The following is a 22,025-nucleotide window of genomic DNA, read 5'->3' on the forward strand; positions in this document are numbered from 1 at the left end:
GCTTTTCAAGTGATTAAACCTGTTCATCGCCCATCAGTTATTCTTCTACTTCTATCATCATACTATATACAACATCTTAGCTTTGTGAAGGGATGCTACCACCAATCTGTCTTCTTCTTCCTAGGGAGCTACACTTCTGAGCTTCAACACTTATGTAGCAAGTCGAAATCTTGTTTTATTGAAACTAGTTTTATTTGAAAAAAGTGATAGTTGATAAATCAACTAGATTTAAAATATGAGAAACATTTAAAGTTTTATTTAAAGTATTTTCAGTAAAATATACCAGCACAAATTGTGTGTGTGTGTGTGTGTGTGTGTGTGTTAAACACTTCAGTTCTGATCATTACAGCCCCTCTGATTTGTCAAGACAGAGGCCATCTGATTCAAAACAATGGAAATGGTAATTCTGGATATATAGACTTGACATCTTAAGATGACATGGCCTCAATTTGGGAATATAACACCTAGCATCACTCATCTACAGCAAATTCTAAATTTCTTAATATTCCACCATCCGTGTTCTAGAATTGCCACCTTGGCTACTGTAGCCTTTGACTCACATCGGAGCAGATAAAGAAGACAGGAGCCAACACGTTATGCATTAAGATGTCAGTATCTCTGTTACGTTAACGTTAATGTGTGTATTTCAAATAATGTCTCTGAACCCCAGTCACCGCAAGGAACTGTCCTTTGTGGAGAGAGCAGGACAGGGCCTCATTAGGGCGCAACACAACGACCCTGGTTAAGGTCTGTGTTCCCAGCATTCTTGATATGTATAATTCCATTACATCCACCCTGCACCCACCCAAAAGCAAATACATGGCATGATAAGAACAAAACAGCACAAACATGCAATGTGCATTATCACTCTGGGATACTCATGGTTTTGACATATGTAGTTCATGGCCTAGTTAGCCATAGGAGCTTCTTAACCGAAGTATAGCACTTACATAAAAAGCCATAAATTCATGATATGAGTTATTAAGAGTGGATGATTGGAAAATATGAGCTATAGTGATTACTGAAGCATGGGACTAACAAACTGAATGGCTAGGAAGTTAACACCCAGGACTGCATTTTGTGTGTGATTAGTAAGCCTTTAACATTTTCAAAGCCTTATCCCATAGTGATCATGGCTATCAGCTAACTGACTGAGATTATGATTGTTGCAAACCATTTGGAAACTTAGTGGTTTCAGGGTTGTTTTTAAAAAGATGTACAAACATTCACAGTAAACATATGGGCTGCATGCTGTTACAGCAAATCACCTGCTTGCCCCCCCCCCAATGGACACAAACTTATTTAGTGGTCAGTGAAAGGGCTTGCTGCCAATCCTGTGTTTAAGGGATCCATAAACAGGGTAAAAAGGAACTTTTAACAAACACAGAGGCACTTAGTGTCCCATGGCTCACCTCCCACTTCTAGAGCTTGCTTAGCATAAAGACTAATCAATACAGGCATATTTGTTTACTTTCAGTTATTTACAGCAAACTGATGTATTGACCTCCCATTTTCAGCTCAGCATTCTGCCAGAAGCTGAGGGGAATGAAGAAACACGCTGTAGCTTAAAACTTTATTGCAACTTTGATTGTCCAGACATGGCAGCTCACAATGGCCAAGTTAGTCTTCCTATGTGCTGTGCCGATAGACAGGTGGCCAACACAGGCAGAACTGCCACATTTGGAAAAAAGATATGCTGAATGAATTTATCCAAACTCCAAATAGGTTTCATGCAGATTATACCCTGGTACTTTTCAGGCCAGAAAAGTGATGGTTTTGCAAGGTTGCCACTGAAGTATCTGCAATTTCAACGCATTTGTGATCTTCCTACATGATCACCGACAGTCATGAACATATCACAAAGAGGCCTATGTGCTAAACTGCTTGGGAACTTTGCTTCAAGACAAATTGGCTGGGTAAATGGCATCATTATTTTAATGCAAATGAGCTTGCACCCTTGTATCATCATGCTTCAACTAGTTTAAAGTGACACTGAACAAAGAAACTATTAATCTGTGTAAACTGCCCAACATTAAGTCGTGTTGCCTCATATTTTAACCATGCTGCACATCTTTATGAAACAGAAGCTCATCTGTATCCACATTATGCTCTAGTATGAACATTATGAAGTTATAGTTTGTTGAATCTGAAATTGCTTGTTCTTTTTTTTTATAAGCCAAGATGGGGAGAGTGGGGGAGCCAAACACACAAGTCACACAAGTCATGAAAGATTCAGCCAATGGCTAAGAAAAACTGTTTATTCTTTTCCCCACAGCAGCTGTGTAGTTTATTTATATAAAGATCCAATGTTATCTCCCTCCCATTGCTGTTCTTCCAAAAGTATGTGGGGGAAGAAGATCTGAAACATAGCAATTAGATGTATTGGAGATTCAAAAATAGTTGTTTGCTTGGGGGCTGACTTTTCTGGAACTAAAGGAAGCCACCCAACAGGATCAAGCAAGCTATCTATCTTGACAGGATGAGAAGGGAGGGAAAAGCCCTACTTGTAGTTCAAATAGTGAGTGAAAATTTGACTATTCTTCCCATTAGTTCAGCAGAAGGATATTGAATGGTTTGAGCAAAGTTGGAGGGCAGCCACACTGTGACTATGTGACAAAATAAAGATGAATGGAAATGGAAAGAACCGGGTGAATGAATGAAGGAGGGGGACAGAAGTGAAGGAAGAGAAAGGTGTCCTCACCTGCTTTGCCTTCAGACTAGATCACTGGCAGTAGTTATGTGGCCCCCAATCATTTTTACTTGAAAGAACTCCCACAACTCCCAACTGGGTTGCCTACGACTGGAAAAAGGCTTTTTGCTCTAGGCCAAAAGCCACACATCTAAAATTAGAGTTGTCTGGAATCAGTAGGCACAGACTTAGCTTAAGTGTGTATCCTAAAGAAGATACACACACACACACACACACACACACACACACACACATATATATACATGCACTAACTTTGATAATTTAATTTTTGTGAAAGCTGCCACATGCTTTGACAAGGAGATGGACAGAGATGACAGTTTATTGGTGAAAGTCATAAGATTCACCTCAACCTTTAGTTCAACCAAACCCAACTCTGCTCCATCAGAATTACTACTCCTGAAGAGGACTGACAGATCTTTCAGAAATACTATTATTCAAGCTTTTATTGCTACTTAACTTGCATAAGAGGCAGACCAAGCATTATTTGAGATGGAAATGAAGGGTCAGTGTCTAGCCCACTATTAATTTTTCTGATGTACTTGATCTCAAAACACTGGAGAGCCTAGGTCCCTTTACTTCACCTGTATATTGTTTCCTACATTATGTTCTTTACGAAACACTCTATTGCTATTTTGTCTACAATACTGCCTGTATCATCTTTGGAATTTTGTCCCACAAATTAACTATTTCAGAATGTAAAAAGAACAACCTTGGATTAGACCAAAGACCTACCTAATTCATTTCCCTCTTTCCCTCAATAGTCACACAGAAGCCTGTGGAAAGCACAGTAGCCCTCTCTGACATGCTTCCTTTGATCCTTGAGGTAGTATATATCTATTATGGATGAGAAGACGACATCCAACTGGAGGTGTTGGACTCTCTAGGCATTATTTTGAGAAGCAAAAATATTTATTAGGTTGATGGACAAAGGGGAAAGCTGTCAGCAGAGCCATTATTGTAGAATACTCAAGCACCACAACAAAACTGATAGCATGAGTTCTTTTTTTAAAATGAAGATTCCTCTTATTGATTTCAAAACCAGTAGACATTGTTTCCATAAAATCTGGTGCTCTGTCTTTGGAAGTGGAGAAGACATTTTATGTAACCATGCATTTTCCTTTTGTGTGGCTTGGCAGAACCAAGCTTTGTTTGGAACAAATTTCATGCTGCAACTCTTAATAGTGGGTGTCTCCTCAAAATACCTGGGCTCTGAGGTGACTCATTGATATGCCTCCTGTGGCAAATCTGCACGAAGGGCATTGTTGTCTAGAATGCCTCAAGAAGATTTCAAACACCACCCTAGAAAATTTATGTACAGACATGCACAGTTACGAAACCCTCATACACTGCACCCAGCCTTCAACATCTTCTTATAAACATTGAACTTAATGGGATTTAGTCAGAGAGGTTAAGGTGCATACTTCCGTCAAAAAAGGTCTATGAAAGCCCATTTCCTTTCAGTGAACATTCAATCAAAATACTGTTGTGGGGAAAGCGACCACCAAATTACTTTCTGCTGAAATACTGTAGTACCATAGAATAAAACAGATTTATGTTAACTTTGCTATTGGGTTGTTGTTTTTTCACATGGAAAGGAGGCTTCAGATTTCCAGAAGAAAAAGAAGAAGAAGAAGAAGAAGAAGAAGAAGAAGAAGAAGAAGAAGAAGAAGAAGAAGAAGAAGAAGAATAGTAGTAGTAGTAGTAGTAGTAGTAGTAGTAGTAGTAGTAGTAGTTTGGACTTGATATCCCACCTTTCACTCCCCTTAATGACTCTCAAAGTGGCTAACAATCTCCTTTTCCCTTCCTCCCCCAAAACAAACACTCTGTGAGGTGAGTGAGGCTGAGAGACTTCAGAGATGTGTGACTGGCCCAAGGTCACCCAGCAGCTGCATGTGGAGGAGCAGGGAAGCAAACCCAGTTCACCAGATTACGAGTCCACCGCTCTTAACCACTACACCACGCTGGCTCCACTACACATGAATTTAATTATTTCACAGAAAGAAGAACGTATTTTATGGGGCCTCTAGTTCTAAACGCTACTTTTCAGTGCTTTTTTTCTAGAAAAAAAGGTGCCAGAAATCAACATGAACGCCTTATAATGGCGAAGGCACCCACCTGATAGGTGCCAGAACTGAGTTCTGCTGAGTTCCAGCTGGAAAAAAAGCCCTGCTACTTTTAAATGCTAAGAAACCCTTTTTGCCTCCAATAATTATTGTGGATTAAGCTCTGGAGAGTACATCTGTGTTCAACCCATCAGGTATAGTTTAGATACTTGGATTAGTATATTCCTTTACAAACGAAAAATGAGTAACACCCTGAGTTCATTCACCCGTTCTAGATCAGTCATACCCATTATTTCTTTTAAATACCAACACTTAGTTTGTGAACCACCAAGTTGGTATTTTACAGTACAGTGGTACCTCTGGTTACGTACTTAATTTGTTCTGGAGGTCCGTTCTTAACCTGAAACTGTTCTTAACCTGAAGCACCACTTTAGCTAGAGGGGCCTCCCGCTGCTGCCGCGCCGCTGGAGCACGATTTCTGTTCTCATCCTGAAGCAAAGTTCTTAACCCAAGGTACTATTTCTGGGTTAGCAGAGTCTGTAACCTGAAGTGTATGTAACCTGAAGCGTATGTAACCCGAGGTACCACTGTACCGTATTCTTTCAAAATGCTACTTCAGACTTTCTGGATTTCATAATCATATTAAAGCAAAGTGGGACCCAGAAGGTCACTAAATTCTTTGCCACATCTGGACCTCAATGTTACACTCTCAAAGGACTTAATGTTTAGGGACATGTTTCAAGACAAATCCTCTTGGCACAGTAAACAAATACTTTGCAACAGAGATGCATCAAGGCTAATTGTCTTGACTGCTGTTCAGTCAGCTGGTTCATGAATGCTAGGAGCACTTAGTTGTTTGCACTTCTCCTAATCTGCTACAATAAATTCTTTTGCCCTAACAAAAGATGAAGAGAAAGAGGGGGGGAGGGGGATGTCATAACAGAGATATTTTGGGGGTGGGGGGGGCAGGGAGAGGGCTAGGAAATATGAGCTGTTCCCAACGTTCTCTGTTTGCTGGTACAAGTGCTCATGCACTAGCAAACAGGTGAGTTTTAATGCAATAGTTGCACTAACAGAATGCTGTTGCACAACAGATTGTGCAACTAAGTCATTAGCAACCTGCTCATGCATTCACTTGCGCAACAACATTCTACTGATGCAAACAAATGTACCACTAAAGGAAGCATAAGAGAAGCCATGGAAGCCTAGTAAGAAACTAGTTTTATGAAAGGACGTTTTGAGATTGTGTTAGACTGCCAGCATGTCTCATAGTCAAAGCCACCATTTCCCTCCCACTCATGCCTATTTCCTCTGGATTAGCAACCCAGGGGCCCTCTGGAATTCCTCAGTGGGCTGAATTGGACTCTGATACCTTCTATTGCCAACCACTGCTTTAGAACAACTGTGAGGTACGTTTGTTCATTCAAGTCTCCGATAATCAGAGTTTCGATAACGTAAGCTACCTTATCTCAATTTTGTCTACTGTTCCTGACTTGCCTCATAAAGCAATATGCTTCAGAACTGCAATTTATAAACCAGATTCACAAAAGCAGCTCCCTTGATGACCACTACACTGCAGTTTAAAATATTTTTTCCAGACAATGTTGCATTATTATTGTTAGAATCCACTAGAAATTAAATGGAAAAATTACTCTAACTGTCTGCTCAGAATTTAGCTCCAGGCTCAGAACTTTGGTGCATGGCGTTGTAAATATTTTAAATAATTCAGGAACATGCCTGCAGGGACGTATACAAGCAGCAGAGAAAGACTAAAGAAACGCTGCCTGCTAATGGATATTACAGTGGGCGTTAGAAACTCCAGGTTCCAATTCCAGGCCTCTTTGGCTTTAAGTGCTTTTCACAGCAACATGTGCAACATGCACAATGTCTTGAAAGCCCCTTTCTAGCCAGGAAGACTTACTGGGCTATGGAAATTTCCAAAATCAAACTAAGGAAAACTGCACTATTGCTCTAGGCAACAACTGAGAAAAAGCAACATACAGCAAATTGTCATCACCTCCACCTCATTAAGACCATTTTTAATTGTCATGCTAAAGCTTATAGGTTGTGCACTTCCTTGATTACTTTCAGAAGTGGCCAATGGGATGGAATATGGGTGGGGAAGCACACAATGCAATATCATCACAACATGGGGAAGTGATACCACGTTACAGGGAGGACTTGGGGTGAGCTTGCCCTTTTAAGCAAGAGCATTCCTACATCACCCACAATGCACCGTTCTAAGCTAAATTAGGCTGGCTGTTCAGCAACACTGGCCTGTACTCCTAGCTGCCAAGGTCACTTCCAAGTGAGCAGGTCTTCAACTGGTAGATCACAGTCATAATGAGGCTTCAACCGAATTGCGTTCAGTGGCGCCACAATAATTCTTTGGAGATCGTCCCAAGTATTGGTGTTGGGGAAAATTGGGTGGGTTTTTTTGGTAAGGATTTTTACTCTAAGTGCCTGTCCACAGTAAAACCAGTGTAGCAGATCTGATGCCTTAGTATACCAGAAGGTAGGTAGACAACAACTCATTGGTGGTCCACTGCTCATATGCACCTGACCAACTAGTACCTGCTGGTGGCTGGAATTCTTTCCAAAAGATGTTGCACTAGATGGAACTAGACCTAATCAATCAAGGATGAGAGTGAGACAGATTAGTTCTACAATTTTTATACTGCTTAAGTCTATATACTGGACTCTATATGATGAACACATTGGACCAGTTGAGACCCCCATGCTAAATGCTGTATTCCTGTTGCATGAGACTGCCCATGCAGAAAGAACTAGAAGAAATGGAGCAGGACTGAAAAAGCACCTGAATTTTTGCTCACCTGTAACTCAGTACAGAGAATCATTAGATAAATTAAAAATGAGGTTAGTAACCATAGCAATTATCACAAGGGTTTTTTCTGCTCTGACAAAAAAGTATAGGATAACATGCAAATGTCTTAACCGAATTCTCCCATTTCATTCCACGTTGTCAAATGTCATGGACACCACTGCAAAGTGAAGGTAAGATGTTGCTGGCTAGGGCAAAGTCAACAGCCATCTTTCCCCTCCCACCCCCATTACATGTTGATTAATATTGTTATTGCATATACTATTCTTGAAAAACATTACAATAAGGAACTTGGCATTCTTGCATACACTCAAGTTCACTGAGACTACAGCAGGTTGACAACTTAATGAAAAACCCATTCACAAAACCAAGTTCTAAACGGGGGACTAGTCACAATGTAAGCAGTGTGCACCCATTCAGTATAATTGTGTAAATCGTGATAACAGAATTGTACCAGCCTTCCTCAACCTGGTGACCTCCAAGTGTTGCTAGTCTACCATCATCCCTGACAATTGGCCATGCTGGCTGGGGCAGATGGAAGTTGCAGGGCCCCAGACTGGAGAAGACCCCAACTAGCATGAAATTCCATTGCAATACTCTCTCAGCTAAAATGAAAAAGCACACCCATTAATACTACAGCACTCACTAAGCATACTGATTACAGAATAGTGGAAATCTCGTTCTATATTCAGTCTCCAAACCTAACATTCTTATGGGAAACTCAACGAACTAACCACTACCTTCAGGTTTAAAATGAACACTATTATTGATTTTGACCAAACTGCGGGAGGCAGTAGAAGACAGGAGTGCCTGGCATGCTCTGGTCCTTGGGGTCACAAAGAGTCGGACACGACTAAACAACTAAACAACAACAATTGATTTGCAGAAGGCAGTGGAAGACAGGAGTACCTGGTGCCGGACATGACTAAATGACTAAACAACTAAACAACAACAACAACACTGATTTGCAGATGCAAGAAAGCCTCTCCTCTGCACAAGTGAGGTGTTTTAACTTTTAAGTTATCTGCTGCAAATTTAAGAGCAAGCCAGGAAGTCAGTCTGCCTGCAGTATTACATGGTACCATAGCAACACTGCTAGAAATATCAACATAGCAAACATTTTCAAACAGGGGGAGAATGGTTTGAAGGATGTTGTTCTGTGTACCATTGGACCCCTCATGTTAAGGCTAACTCCTTATTTTTTCAGATTAAATTCCCTATTTTTTCCAGATTAAATATTGTTTAATTCCTCTCCCCACCCTCACAGTTTTGCCAGATCAGGATTTCTTCAGTTCCTTTCCTCCTCCACATATTTGATTAGTTACCTGTCTCAACAAGCTCCTGTGTGAAATAACTCACTAGAACATGCTAATTGACTCATCTTTCTGGCAACATGAGGCATTTGCTGGAAAACACACACACTTTTTCTGTATCTGGTCTCACACTATGGTGCCAAATACTATCAGACTGGAGCTATGGCGTTTTGGCTCAGTAGTTGACATCCATCTGTCACAGGAGACAATGGAGGAATGAGTCTTTGGGGTGAGGTTAATAAAATAAAATAAAATAAAATAAAATAAAATAAAATAAAATAAAATAATATAATATAATATAATATAATATAATATAATATAATATAATATAATAATATAGGGATGGTTTGCACATCACACTAAGCCAAAGTATGGTTTAGGAGGACTGCACAAATGATCTTGCTAAGCCACAGTTTGGCTTAGTGTAGGGGTTCCCAAACTGTTGTTTGTGGGCCACTGGTGGTCTGTGAACTTCACTCAGGTGGTCCATGGCTGCCTGTGAAGAGCAATGGGTATGGCAGCTGCTCCACTGTTCTATGAACCCAATGGTCCATCCACAAGGTGACCAAAAATGACCTGAGGGGTAGAGGGAAAGGAGCAGAGAGGAGGTTTAGGTACACGAAAGACAGAGCGAAAGGAAGTAAACAAATAAAAGCAAACAAAAGAAGCAATGCAATTAGAATTATATAGCTTCTAGCACAGTGAATTGCTACAATAGACAGAAAAATATTTAAATTGTCCACCAAAAACCCTCAGAAATTTTCAAGTGGTCCATGGGGGGGGGTAGTTTAGGAACCACTGGCTTAGTGTGCCATGTGTGAACCAGGCTACTAAGTTAGAGTTTAATTCTCAACAGCTGCAGGTTGGTCTGCGTCAGTGTTTTAATTCTGATTATTTTTTTGGCGATGTTAGTGCTATATCTGGTTATATTTATTTATGGGATGCATTTTGTTGTTTTATTCTTTATTGTACATTGTCCTAAGCTCCCTTGATAGGAATTCAATAAATAAATATTAAAAATTCACAAGCCTTATACATTCTTGTCCTAGCAGGTAAACTATTTTTTGAATCTGGCCTCTGTTTACAACAGATGCATAAATTGCTGATTTATTTCGAAACAGAAATTGATACAATTGCAGCCATAGACCAGGGTTGTTGAGGAACCACTGCCCTTAGTCTACTCAGAAGGCTGCATTGGAATTTGGACCAACAGTTTTCCACTAGGATTAAAGTTCCCAACGTCTGTTTTAGGAGCTCAAAATAATTGCTGGAAGAAAAAAGTCAACAGAAGGAAAACTAAAAGGAAGATGACGGAATGAGAGGAACATAAAAGTTAGCTATAAAGTACCTGCAAATTAAAAATATCATATATATAAACGAACACACACAGAGAGAAAGAGAGTTCATCTATATAAAGTATCATATATAACATTACGGTTTGGTCAAGAAGCATCATATAACCCTTAGTACATCAGTCTGTGTTAGAAGATTCAGTGCCATAATCCTATGCATCTCAGAATTACAGTCCCTATTGAATTTCATTATAAGACAGAGCACCACACAACCACCCACAACAAGAGACCTTAGTATTAGGTTGCAGGTTCAATTTCACTGTAACATACATCCCCGGTGATTAGTCTGCATTTGGAGAGACAAAAGGGTCAAGTGCTAGGAAAGCCAGCATGATTTCCCCAGCACAGTTCTGTTGAAATAATGAGAGGTTACAGATCTTTGAAAATTTGCATCCCCCAAATATACAGCTTTTTCCTTTCTTCTCAGAAGTCTCCTGTATGCAGAACCTCCCCAAACAAAGCTGGTGCTCCTGGCATTCTGTATGTCTCCACAAGAGTTGTACAAAGGCCATATTTAAAGGCTGCACCTGTTTCCCCCCTCCAATAACAATCCCAGAAGATTCTTGGAGGTGCAGGAAAAACTCCATCCACACCGAGAGACCCATGTTTAACCAAACAGCTTGCATTTAAAACCTGGAGTCAGGGAGCATTTAGTTTATGTGATTCACAATTGTGGCAGAAATAGGAAAAGCTTCCTATTTGTTACATACAATATGCAATTATTCTCACCCTTCCTACCATAAGCAACCAGCTTCATTCCAACAGCCCAGCAATCAGCAGGAGGTTCTTCAGGTGATCAAGTGCTTTTGAGATTATCAATTACCCTTTTGTAAATCATCTGCTCTTTTACCCTATTAGGACATGATTTGTTCCTAAATCCTTTTTACCATAATTTGACATTCACTTCCTTAAGAATGCTGGGTGCTGCAAGGGGCAAGTTACTCCACTGTTCAGTACATGCCATGCCTGTCATTCTGTTAAACCTTCCAACAATAATCCGTGCCAAAAGTAATCATACAGTTTTAACAGTCCCTCTAATGGTGACGGCAACAATTTCTTAAAAGTCTTAAATTATACCCTCCAGCCACCCAAAAGCCAGGGGAGGGAGAAGCTAGCTACTTACAATTCCCATTAAATGCAATGTGATGCTACGCAAAGATAGCAAGGAATAATTTATCAAGAATGCCAGCTCCCACAACACAGGAATTCGGGGAGTGCGGGGGGGAGGGGTTATAGAAACTATGCCGTGATGACCTCTGTTTGTAACAGAAAATGTCATTATTAGTAAAGAAAGTTAGAAGTGAACAAGTACTTCACTTACAATATGTTCAGCGTAATTCTGGTATAGAACAGAGAATGAACCAACCTTTATAATCTAGTGGAACTCGTTGTCACAGGATGACACTGAGAAGATCTTGACTTTTCCACATGAGACAAAGACATGTGAAAAGTTTTCAAAAGCATAAGGCAGGGGGTGGGCAACTTTTATGTCCTCTGCATTCATTGTCATGCACACACAGACACACACACACACACATCCTCACTCGCAGGTGCACAAACACACATATTCACTTACATTTGCGAGAGTAGTTTCAGTGGAGTGCAAAGGGTGAAAACCAGATTAGTGGCAGATTAAGAAGTTGGCTGGAGGAGAGAAAATTGAAACGGTAGACTCCAGGGGTTTGAAGGCAAAGGTAGTTGCAAGATGGCATATTAGTTGGAGAGGGAAGATGGGTTTGAGTTGGTTTGTATGTTAAGAACATGAAGACAATGGCGTACTTAAATGCAATGTGGAAAGGAGTCACAAGAGAGACAATGGTTGATTATGTAAAGGAAGGGGGGGATAATGGTGAGGAGGAAGATGGCAATCAGGAAATGGAAGACAGAATCAAGGTGGGATGTTGAGGCATTAGATGAGCACATGGGCCAGTCAGTTCCTCAAGTGAGACAAAGGGGGAGGAAAGGAAGAGGAAGATGGAGGAGAAGGGGCAATTTGCAGAGCGGAATGGAGGAAGAGAGATCACAGCATATGGTTTCAATTTTAGAACTGTAGGAGATGGCAACGTCTTGGACAGAGAGTGCAATGTGGAGAAGAAGTGGGACAGACCTTGGCAGATCATCAAATGATAGAGAAGAGGCCCTGAGGATTCCTAGAATTGGGGAGAGTCAGAAAAATATAGCTGTGTTGTTTGGCTAGGTAGATGGCAGATGAGGAGAGCATGGATCTGTAGCTAGCTCTTACATTCTCCTCCAAAGGTGTTCAGCTGCATGATAACCTGAATGAAGATATTATGGTTTATTTATATACCACCTTTTGGACTGAAGGCCGTCAAAGCAGCAAACAGAATATTAATACAATATTGAATGGATGCAGGGAGCTTTGCTCTGAACGCTAGTCTGTAGCCCAGAATCTGGACACAGCTTTGGATGCTTAAGGCCTGGACCTCAGAGATGCTCTTCAGTTTCTCAAGAAGCCAAATACTCAATTTTATCTATCAAATGTTGTAGACTGGTACATCTTAGAAAAGAACAGAACCTACTGTTGGGATACTGCTGGGAAGACGGGGGCATCAGGCAGGCCCCCAGCTGGCTCCAGCCACCGGCCAGAAGCCTGCCTGATGCCCCCGTCTCCCTACAACCCCGTCTCACCTACAACCCCATCTACTTTTTCATTTGTACATTTGAATCTACCTGCTTAGGGTTGCAGCTGGGACACAGCCAGATACAGGAATTGCCCATGAGCACAATGTTGCAACTCATGGCACTGCATTGCCACCAGGGTTGAAGCATGGATCAGGCACTGGTACAGCAACATGGAAGACCTTCCACTCTACTTGTCTATTCATACCAGCATAAGCTCAAACAACTTGTCTTGTTGCTTTTCAGAGATATTTCTCTTAGGTTGACCATCAAGCAGAGCAAGGAATAAACTATAGGGACGTGGGTGGTGCTGTGGTCTAAACCACTGAGCCTAGGGCTTGCTGATCGGAAGGTCGTGGTTCGAATCCCCGTGAAGGGGTGAGCTCCCATCGCTTGGTCCCAGCTCCTGCCAACCTAGCAGTTCGAAAGCACGTCAAAGTGCAAGTAGATAAATAGGTACCGCTCTGGCAGGAAGGTAAACGGTGTTTCCATGCACTGCTCTGGTTTCGCCAGAAGCAGCTTAGTCATGCTGGCCAAATGACCCAGAAAACTGTCTGCGGACAAATGTTGGCTCCCTCAGCCAGTAAAACGAGATGAGCGCCACAACCCCAGAGTCATTCACGACTGGGCTTAACTGTCAGGGGTCCTTTACCTTTACCTTTACCTTTAAGCTTGTTGATACATACTGAACGGTCATAGAAGGTATGCCATGAAGCTCAGGAAAATACAGTCTAGGTCTAACTGACCTTGCCCCAAACTTGACTTTTCAGTTTTTCAGCAATTCTCACACAAAACAGAATGCAAATAGTTCATTGTATCAGTGAAAGAGAGAAACCAACCCCCATGTTCCAGGCTTAAGTCCAAAGTCACTAATGATTTAGGAATTTCTTAAATGGAGGCAAATTATCCCACATAATGGACTGTGAGTTATCTGTGTGCTCTTGCACCCTCCTCTGAAGCATCTGGTGCTAGCTGTCATTTCAGAAAGAGGAAATTTTGGCTAGATAGGCCAACTCATTGATATTGTCTGGCTGTTTCTACATTTCTAGCCTCCACACAAAAAGAAAGGAACAACATGTGCACTGGAGTAGAAACATATAGAAGATTTTGATCTTTTAGATTGCCTACAGACATGACTCAGTCAAAGCCTTTTTTTAAAGGAAAAATGGCAGCAGATGAGGCAGGTTATTAAACTAACCTAAAGAAAAATCCCTTCTGGTTCACAGGAAATCCAAAGAGAATAGTTGGGTGGGGGGGGGAGAGGAAAGAAGCAGAAAAGAGGAGACTGTGGCCTGCACTGTGGAACAGCACCAAACCATGTGGCAAGAATAGATCTGTAAAGTATGCTTGCAACGCTTTTTAGAAAGATGAGCCCCAAACAATTATTCTTTCTGGCACCAAAAGGGCACAAAAATCAATTGAAATACATTTCTCCACAGACAGAAGCAGACGACCACTGAGGTATGACATCACTTCCTCCTCTAGAGCTAAAAGCAGCTTTAGGCTCAAACTTCTATGCAAGGGATTTTACCCAATGCTTGTTTTACACTGATCCAAATCTTTCAATGCTTTAGGGTTCCTTTTCCGGTGCAAAACTAGACTCCTGCCTAAAATGTCTTTCCCTTAGACAAACCTAGCTGGCTGGTGAACCAACGTAGTACAGAAACAATCCTTTCTGTGGGAGTGACTTCCCTCTTACTGCTTCAGAGTTATCAACCCTGATCCTGCTTCAGTGCCTCGGTCACCATGTAATGATAATGAAGGGGAAGGAGAGGGTCACTGCGGGCAGATGAACCTGTTTACTTCCTTTTTATAAAAGCAAACAAGCTTGGAGAAGTTCACTCTGGTACTGGAGGGACAAGAGCCAACTGCCCAGGTTAAAATGGGCTTGTAAAGATGTGAAAATATTATTGAAGTCAGGGACATTGTTGTGCGCAAGAGTGTAGCCATACTGCTATGTTTTCCTTAAAAAAATAAATGACTATATGAGCACTCGTGTGGCTAAGCAAAGTTTCAAATCTGCACCAGGATAGAAAAGTATCATGGACACTATCCAGAATATAGCTGGGAATGTCACACTGATGTGGATGGGTGTGCATGTATAATTTGTCATAAAGCGTGTTCTCCTTCATGGAGAGCACGTGTTGCGGTGGGGGCCGCCAGGACACTCCAAAGTTTGGGGCGGGCTAATTGATCGTTGGCCACTGATGCGATTGGGGCTTCCCTTGTTGTTGGGAAGAAGTTAATGTTGCCATTTATTGATTGACAGCCAGAAATACTAAAACTCCTTGCACGAGGCTAGGGCTTCCTCTTTTCGCCTGTGCAGCAGATTGCCCGTCCCTCCCTCCCTAGAATAGGGTTGTTCGCTTTGACCTTGCTATGCCTGTCATGGGGTCATCTGCTTTGGAGCGGGGGCCTGGTAGGAATTTTGTCCATCTGGCTGATTGGCTGGGGCCATTTGGTTTTTGCCTACTGCGTAGCAAATCGTCACAACTTGTAAGGTTGCGGTTAGGCATTGGTTTATGGTTTAGTTGGTTGAGGGGCATGGATTGGCTGTGCCTGCCCCTCTAATGCTGCTGCAAGGGATTCCATTAAAGGAATTGGGGGCTAACTATTGCTTGTCCACTCTGTCAAGGGGGTTCGGGCCATATCAATGAGCTCCTGGTTGCATTTGGGGTGAGGGCGGGTTCCCTGCTCCGCATAACCCCCATTCTGACTTTCGCATTGTGCAACCAATAGTCCCCATAGTTGCAACCAATGCCTAAGCAACCACTCACAAATTTGTATTTTAATAAAGTTGTGGCCAAAATTATTGCCAAAAATCTTAAACAAAAATTCTGTGTGATGTGTGAGTTATTGGGGTGGACCTGGGGACCTCGACACGCAACAGCATGGATCTGAGCCGACACTTAAATTTTCCATGGTACAATTTATCATAATTTGCAAAACTAGTTTTAATCATGATGGGACATGAAAGGTAGGGGTGGAATATGCCAAGGCAAGGAAGCCTCTATTACCTCCAAGTCCTTGAAATCATATCATAAACACAAATATATTGATAGAATTTGAACAACAGCAAATATGTGCCTAATATTCATATTGTTTCATATTCTCTTTTGGAATAGATATAGTCCTGAGAGTAACACAGGCTTCCCTCACTTATGCGGGGATTATGTTCTGGGCCATTGTGCGCCTAAGTAAAATTGCATAAAGTGGGGAGCACCCTCTAAAATGCCTCTAAATGCCTATTTCCCCCAGCTCTCCAGCTTTAACACCTGCTCCCTCACCAATTGGTACCAAAATATCTAGAGTTGAAGCTCTGGGACCAACTGGAGGAGGCATGGGAAAGCGGTGGCAGCGGTGGCTGTGCTACCTTGCTCATCACCTATTAGGCAGGGAGGCTGAGTAGCTTAAAGAAAGCCCCACTGCACCTCAGGTGTCTTTGGTCATCCGCCCTCAGCGACATCCTCTTCGGGCTCCAGAGAGTCTCCTTTCAAGCTACAAGGACTCTTCAGCTCTCTCCCACCATTTCCTGGCATGATTCTATTTATTTATTTTCCAGCACCATGTCTATATGTGGTAGCATGCAAGTAGAACACGCCTAAGTGGGGGAGGAGTGCTTGTATAAGGCTGGACGGTATATGGTTGTTGACCTCTTGCTAAAAGCCTAAGCCTGAAAGTCTAAGCCTCAGGGTGAAAGTCCAGAGGGAGGCAACACGAGAATGGGCCTTCTCTGCAGTGGCTCCCCGTCTGTGGAACGCTCTCCTCAGGGAAGTTCACTTGTTGCCTTCACTATACACCTTTAGGCACCAGGCAAAAATGTTCCTTTTCAACCAGGCCTTTGGGTGATCCGATTTACATCCCCATACTCTTTTAAAATGTGGCTCTTTGGAGGGGGGTATTATTGGGTTACTGCTTTTATTTTAATTTTATATACTGTAATCTGTTTATGTGAACCGCTGAGAGACCTCCGGGTATAGGGCGGTATATAAATTCAATAAAGAAGAAGAAGGAAGAAGAAGAAGAAGAAGAAGAAGAAGAAGAAGAAGAAGAAGAAGAAGAAGAGATACTTAAATGATAAAATGTTAAATATATATATATATATGAAAACTAGAACATTGTTTTGTTTCAGCTATGGTATTTTTTCTGTTCAAAAGTATCCAGCTCTAAAATGAAACCTAAATTTAATAGAAATATGCTGACATTTACCTGACTAGTCTGTTAAAGAGAAATGGGTGGTTCTCCATCAACGTGTTCATTAATATTTTATATAAAAACATTAGGAGTGGCAGGGAAAAAAGTTTTAACTTTTGAGATTGAGCATTAGAGACACAACAAAAGCTTATGTATTGCTCTTCTTGTGATCTTCCTACAGCGCCCAGGGACTGACACAGGTGCTAGGACCCAAAAGACACAATCCTGAATCATCCCCAAACCCACCTTCTTGTGACTTTTTCCCTCTTTCTTTTTTTGCTTTTCTCCTAGCTCCCCCCCCCCCCCGCGCAACAAAAAAGCTTGAGTTCTGCAAAGTGTTCATTTCTCAAAATTATGAATATTTATGACTACCAGCTAAACAGCTTCAGCATTTACTTTGACTGTTCTACCCAGTAACTATAAGCCATTACTTCTGGAAAGTTCTGAGCACTTAATCCTCAGAGTAAGTGATCTCGCTCAATGCATGTGTGCAAAGAAACCCATTAATTTCACAACTGTCCCCTTTTCCTCATACATGCGTAAAAACCACTGTGTTTTAACTGTCACACATACTAATTTGCTGCTGCATACGTTCAGGAAATATGCAGATTACAACACGGGAAGCTGGATTTATATTGCTCTTTTTGTGGCAATTTTAAATCTCCATGATTTAAACTGAATCCACCCTGCTAAGCCTTCATTTAGTCATTACAGTCACTGCAAATACATTGCATGGTAGAAGCAAAAAGGGCAAGATCAGCTTAATTCATTTTATTTTGTTGTAGCCTCATAATTCTAAAACCCATGTAAAACCAGAGAAGCAGACAAATTTTCCCTCATATTAGGTTTATATGACTATATGGAGCAATGGAATATGCCCATCAGCTCTGAGAATCATAATTACATGTATATGCAAGTTAGCCAACAGTCTCTGACTCATTATATCCATACCAGGATAAAAATCTTCCAAGCAATAATGCATTTTTTTTAATTAAGCAAAACACAGGCACAGTCTCACTAGACTTAATGCGCTGATGATACAGTTCAATGTCATTCATTCAGTTTAGCAGCCAATCTCACACACCCTTTGAGAAGGTAGATGTTCAGAAATATTACATGTGAAGGACAACTACTGTACAGGGTCTCTGTGAGACTGCTGTTCCCTGAATGTCAGAGCTAACAGGTGTCAAAGTCAAGCACTTGGGCGACTATGAAGGGATCAGAGTTTGAAAGACGGAAATGACATAAAGATAAGCTTTCAAGCCATTGCAACTGAGCAAGGCTACCCATGCACTGCAAATGAACGAATGCCTCTAGAATATCATTAAATGCTGATAGCTAGAAATAGGTTTTGCATACAGATTCTTAGGGGGGGGGGTTGCTACAGAATTGCCATACAGCTCGTTACCTTTGCGGCAAATTTGCTCTGAGCGCTCCTAAACAAGGTGGTCCTGGCTGTGAAAAAACAGTCCTCCAAGTCTTCATCCAAACTACAGTAGCCACTGCTCATGCTGTTGTCGACCGTCATCCGAGAGGGGATCCCGGGTCCTGGGCGCACGTGAAGCCCTCCAGTGAGCCAGAGAGCCAGGTAACCATCGGATTCTCCGCTCACTGCGGCAGCAGCGCTGTTTCCCAATCCAGTTCCAGGCAAACACAGCAGCAGCAGCAAGCAAGCAAGCAAGCACGGCTTCAGCCTCTCCAGCTCCCACTTGCCATGCTTTGCAACAGTTTTCCTCTGCTGAGCAAACCCGGTGACGTCTCCTTTAAGGGAGAAACGAGCCTGGCTGGGGATCACCTCTCCTCTCTTCAGCCACCAACCTCCCTTCTCGGACTAAGCATTGCCAGAAGTGGAGAGGGTGGTGCCAGACCCCAAGGGGCTTCTCTGCTGCTGCTGCTGCTGCTGCTGCTGCTGCTGCTGCTGCTGCTGGTGGCGGCGGCTGCTCACAAACTCATTCCCCACCCGTGGCTTGATTCTCCTGCCTGCAGCCCACGGAGGCTGGTTGCGAGAACGGCATCACCTCCCTCCTTCTCCCCCACCCCTTCCTGCTTGCTTTCTGTCGAGCAGAGTTGAGCCACTTCCTCTTGCAAGATTTCTCACGCAGTTTCTGCAGCGGGTTCTTAACGGGGAGGCTGTCAGCATCTCAGCTGATTTTGATTGGCACCGTTTGAGACACACACACACACAGAGAGAGAGAGAGAGAGAGAGAGAGAGAGAGAGAGAGAGAGAGAGAGAGAGAGAGAGAGAGAGAGAGAGAGAGAGAAGTCGAGTTACACCATCAGAGGAGGAGACAGCCTGCTCCTAGCTCCTCAGTGTCCATAACAACATTCACAAAAGGTAGGGACAGAGATGAGAGCAGCTGATTAAAAATATATCACTTAACCAACCTCCAATGCACTGCTCTCCAGGTGCATATCCTTTGGTAATTTAATGCATTCCTTATCTTGCACGAAAGCTGTCCAAAACCAACCTCATCCATTTCATCTTTGCCCAGAAACTGCTTTAACTTGTTTTGGTAAAAACAAACAAACCTCACAGTGGTAAAAGCTAGGAATGGTCATGGGGTGTGGTGATGCAGAGCAAGGCTACTTAGAAGTCTACAAACAGCACCTCCCATTCACTTTTAAAAGTAGAAGTTAAGCAGCTATTGGAGATTTAAAAACAAAATACTAATCTCTAGAGACACAATATGCCACCTGTCATGATGGTGCTTCTACACTCAGTCCCAGCCCTGAAAACTAACCAGTTGGATTGGTGCAAAATGAGAGAGAGATGGATAGATTCCCCTAGCAACACACCAGTGAAGGAACCAGCCAGTGCCTCTTGTGTTCTGCAGCTAATTTTAGAACAGTCAGGATGATTTTTCAGCATAGCTGGCACAAAAAGAAATGGCAGTTTTGATCATAACCTTAGCAATCGCCATTCATCAGGTTAGACTTTTCCATTTGTCACCTATTGCTCTGTTAGAGGCACTTGAAGCACAGTTCTTTTGAGCATAAGTCAGAAAGCCCAGAATATTTTACTGCCTTTGATTTCTCAAGGTTAGGCTGAAGTCCTGCTCTGAACCACCTTCCTTCCTTCAGCATCTGAGCCACCAGGTTAACTGTCTCCAAGAATACTGGCATGTGCTTTGAAACAAAAGATTACCCCCCCCTGCCCACCCCCACCCCCAAATTCTCCACAGGCCACCTGTCCAGTTACATAAAGTTCAGCATGTGCCTTCCTTTGCAAAAACAGCATTTTAAAATGTGTCTGCGGTCACTCTCCACACATAAGCACACTCTCTCCGCACAACCTGCCATGCTCCTCCTTTCCCACTTGTTTGCTTCCACAACCAACACCTCATAATGCTGTTGAAGGGAAAGATAAGTCTCCCAGTGCAGCAGGGTTAGCTGCCACTTCTCACTCCTGTTTAAAGGTAAAGGTAAAAGGACCCCTGACCATTAGGTCCAGTCGTGGACGACTTTGGGGTTGCGGCACCCATCTCGCTTTACTGGCCGAGGGAGCCAGCGTACAGCTTCCGGGTCATGTGGCCAGCATGACTAAGCCGCTTCTGGCGAACCAGAGCAGCGCACGGAAACACCGTTTACCTTCCCGCCAGAACGGTACCAATTTATCTACTTGCACTTTGACGTGCTTTCGAACTGCTAGGTTGGCAGGAGCAGGGACCGAGCAACGGGAGCTCACCCCGTCGGGCGGATTCGAACTGCCAACCTTCTGATCAACAAGTCCTAGGCTCTGTGATTTAACCCACAGCACAACCGCGTCCTCACTCCTGTTTAAGGAGAGCCAAATACAGCTCCCAGATTTGCTGCCATGGCACTACCCACGCCCACGCCCTCCACCTTCATGCCAGGCGGGTCCCAGTATCCTGAACTTTGTGCTTGGATGCACTCTAAAGGAGAAACTAAAAGCACTCTCTCCCATTCTTTAACTTCCCTAAGAAATTATGCTTACAGTATTTATGAAATATAATCTCATTTTCAAAAGCTGTTTTGAAAATCTAAGGAGTCTTAACACAAAGTCTTCTATAGGATCTACACAGCTACCGCAAGTGGAGGCTGGTGCATAGGGAAATGGAGAACTGTCCCACCAAACTCAGCCTGTCTCCAACCAGCCCCCATCTGCCTGCCTCCTTATTTGCAACCAGCCCAGTGGGTGACACTGGATGCCAGCCTCCTCTTCCTCCTCAAGCTCACTGTTGCCCATGTAGAACTCAACAGGGAGGAGGATGGGGACAAAACCAGAATGAGTTAGCTCTATCTATCATTGGCTCCAGCTTCACTTGCTGTTGCCTCTGGCACCACCTGCTGTTGGTCTCCCTGCCTTCCACCCTATTAGTCCTACTAGGCACCAGCCTCCACTGGCCACCACTTCACAGCTAATTGTTCTTGCTCAGAGAGCATCTTACAATATTATGGTTATACTTTGACAACCAACAAGAACCTGTGCACTAAAGCAAGACACACCAGGGCAAAAAAATCAGTAAGTCTGGTACACATTGATAGGATAGTAGTGGCTATACAGGAAAGAAATATTGAATTGATGGTTGACAGCTCAATTAAAAAGTCTCCGTTTATACTGTGCAGCTTCTTTTAAAAAAGGCATGTGGAACAGGGTCAAAAATGCAATGACCAGTATCATGATGCCATTAAACTAAATCTATGGTATTGCTATATTTGGACTACTGCATTAAGTGGTGAAGTTTAACTGCCTTGGGGCCGAGGAATCTACAAACAGCCATATTTTCCCAAATAAACCTGCATACAGGTTGAAGCTTCTTCAGAGGCCTTTCTTTGAGCGGTGCCACCTTCAGAAGTTAGACTTCGATCCTTTTCAATAGCAGCGCCCAAGCCATAGAACGCCCCCCCCCCAAAGATGTATCTGCTAGGTTGCCTTCCCTGCAATCTCTA

The 22,025-nt window shown here is 42.6% G+C and overlaps 1 protein-coding gene across 2 annotated transcripts in view; it reads right to left on the reverse strand.

Annotated features, from left to right (window-relative positions):
* The window catches only part of RASSF5 (Ras association domain family member 5), a 102,953-nt gene that overhangs the window by 26,262 nt on the left and 54,666 nt on the right, over positions 1 to 22,025 (reverse strand). Inside the window, exon 1 of one of the 2 annotated variants that reach the window (XM_081916411.1) lies at positions 18,523 to 19,267. The exons of the other annotated variant lie outside the window; for it this stretch is intronic. Coding sequence (XP_081772537.1) covers positions 18,523 to 18,642 — 120 coding nt within the window. The 5' untranslated portion in view covers positions 18,643 to 19,267. Of the gene's footprint in view, positions 1 to 18,522; positions 19,268 to 22,025 lie in introns of those variants that run through there. 2 annotated transcript variants of the gene reach the window in all.

Source organism: Podarcis melisellensis (genome assembly GCF_964234715.1).
Source record: "Podarcis melisellensis genome assembly, chromosome: 6".
Classification (NCBI taxonomy): Eukaryota; Metazoa; Chordata; class Lepidosauria; order Squamata; family Lacertidae; genus Podarcis; species Podarcis melisellensis.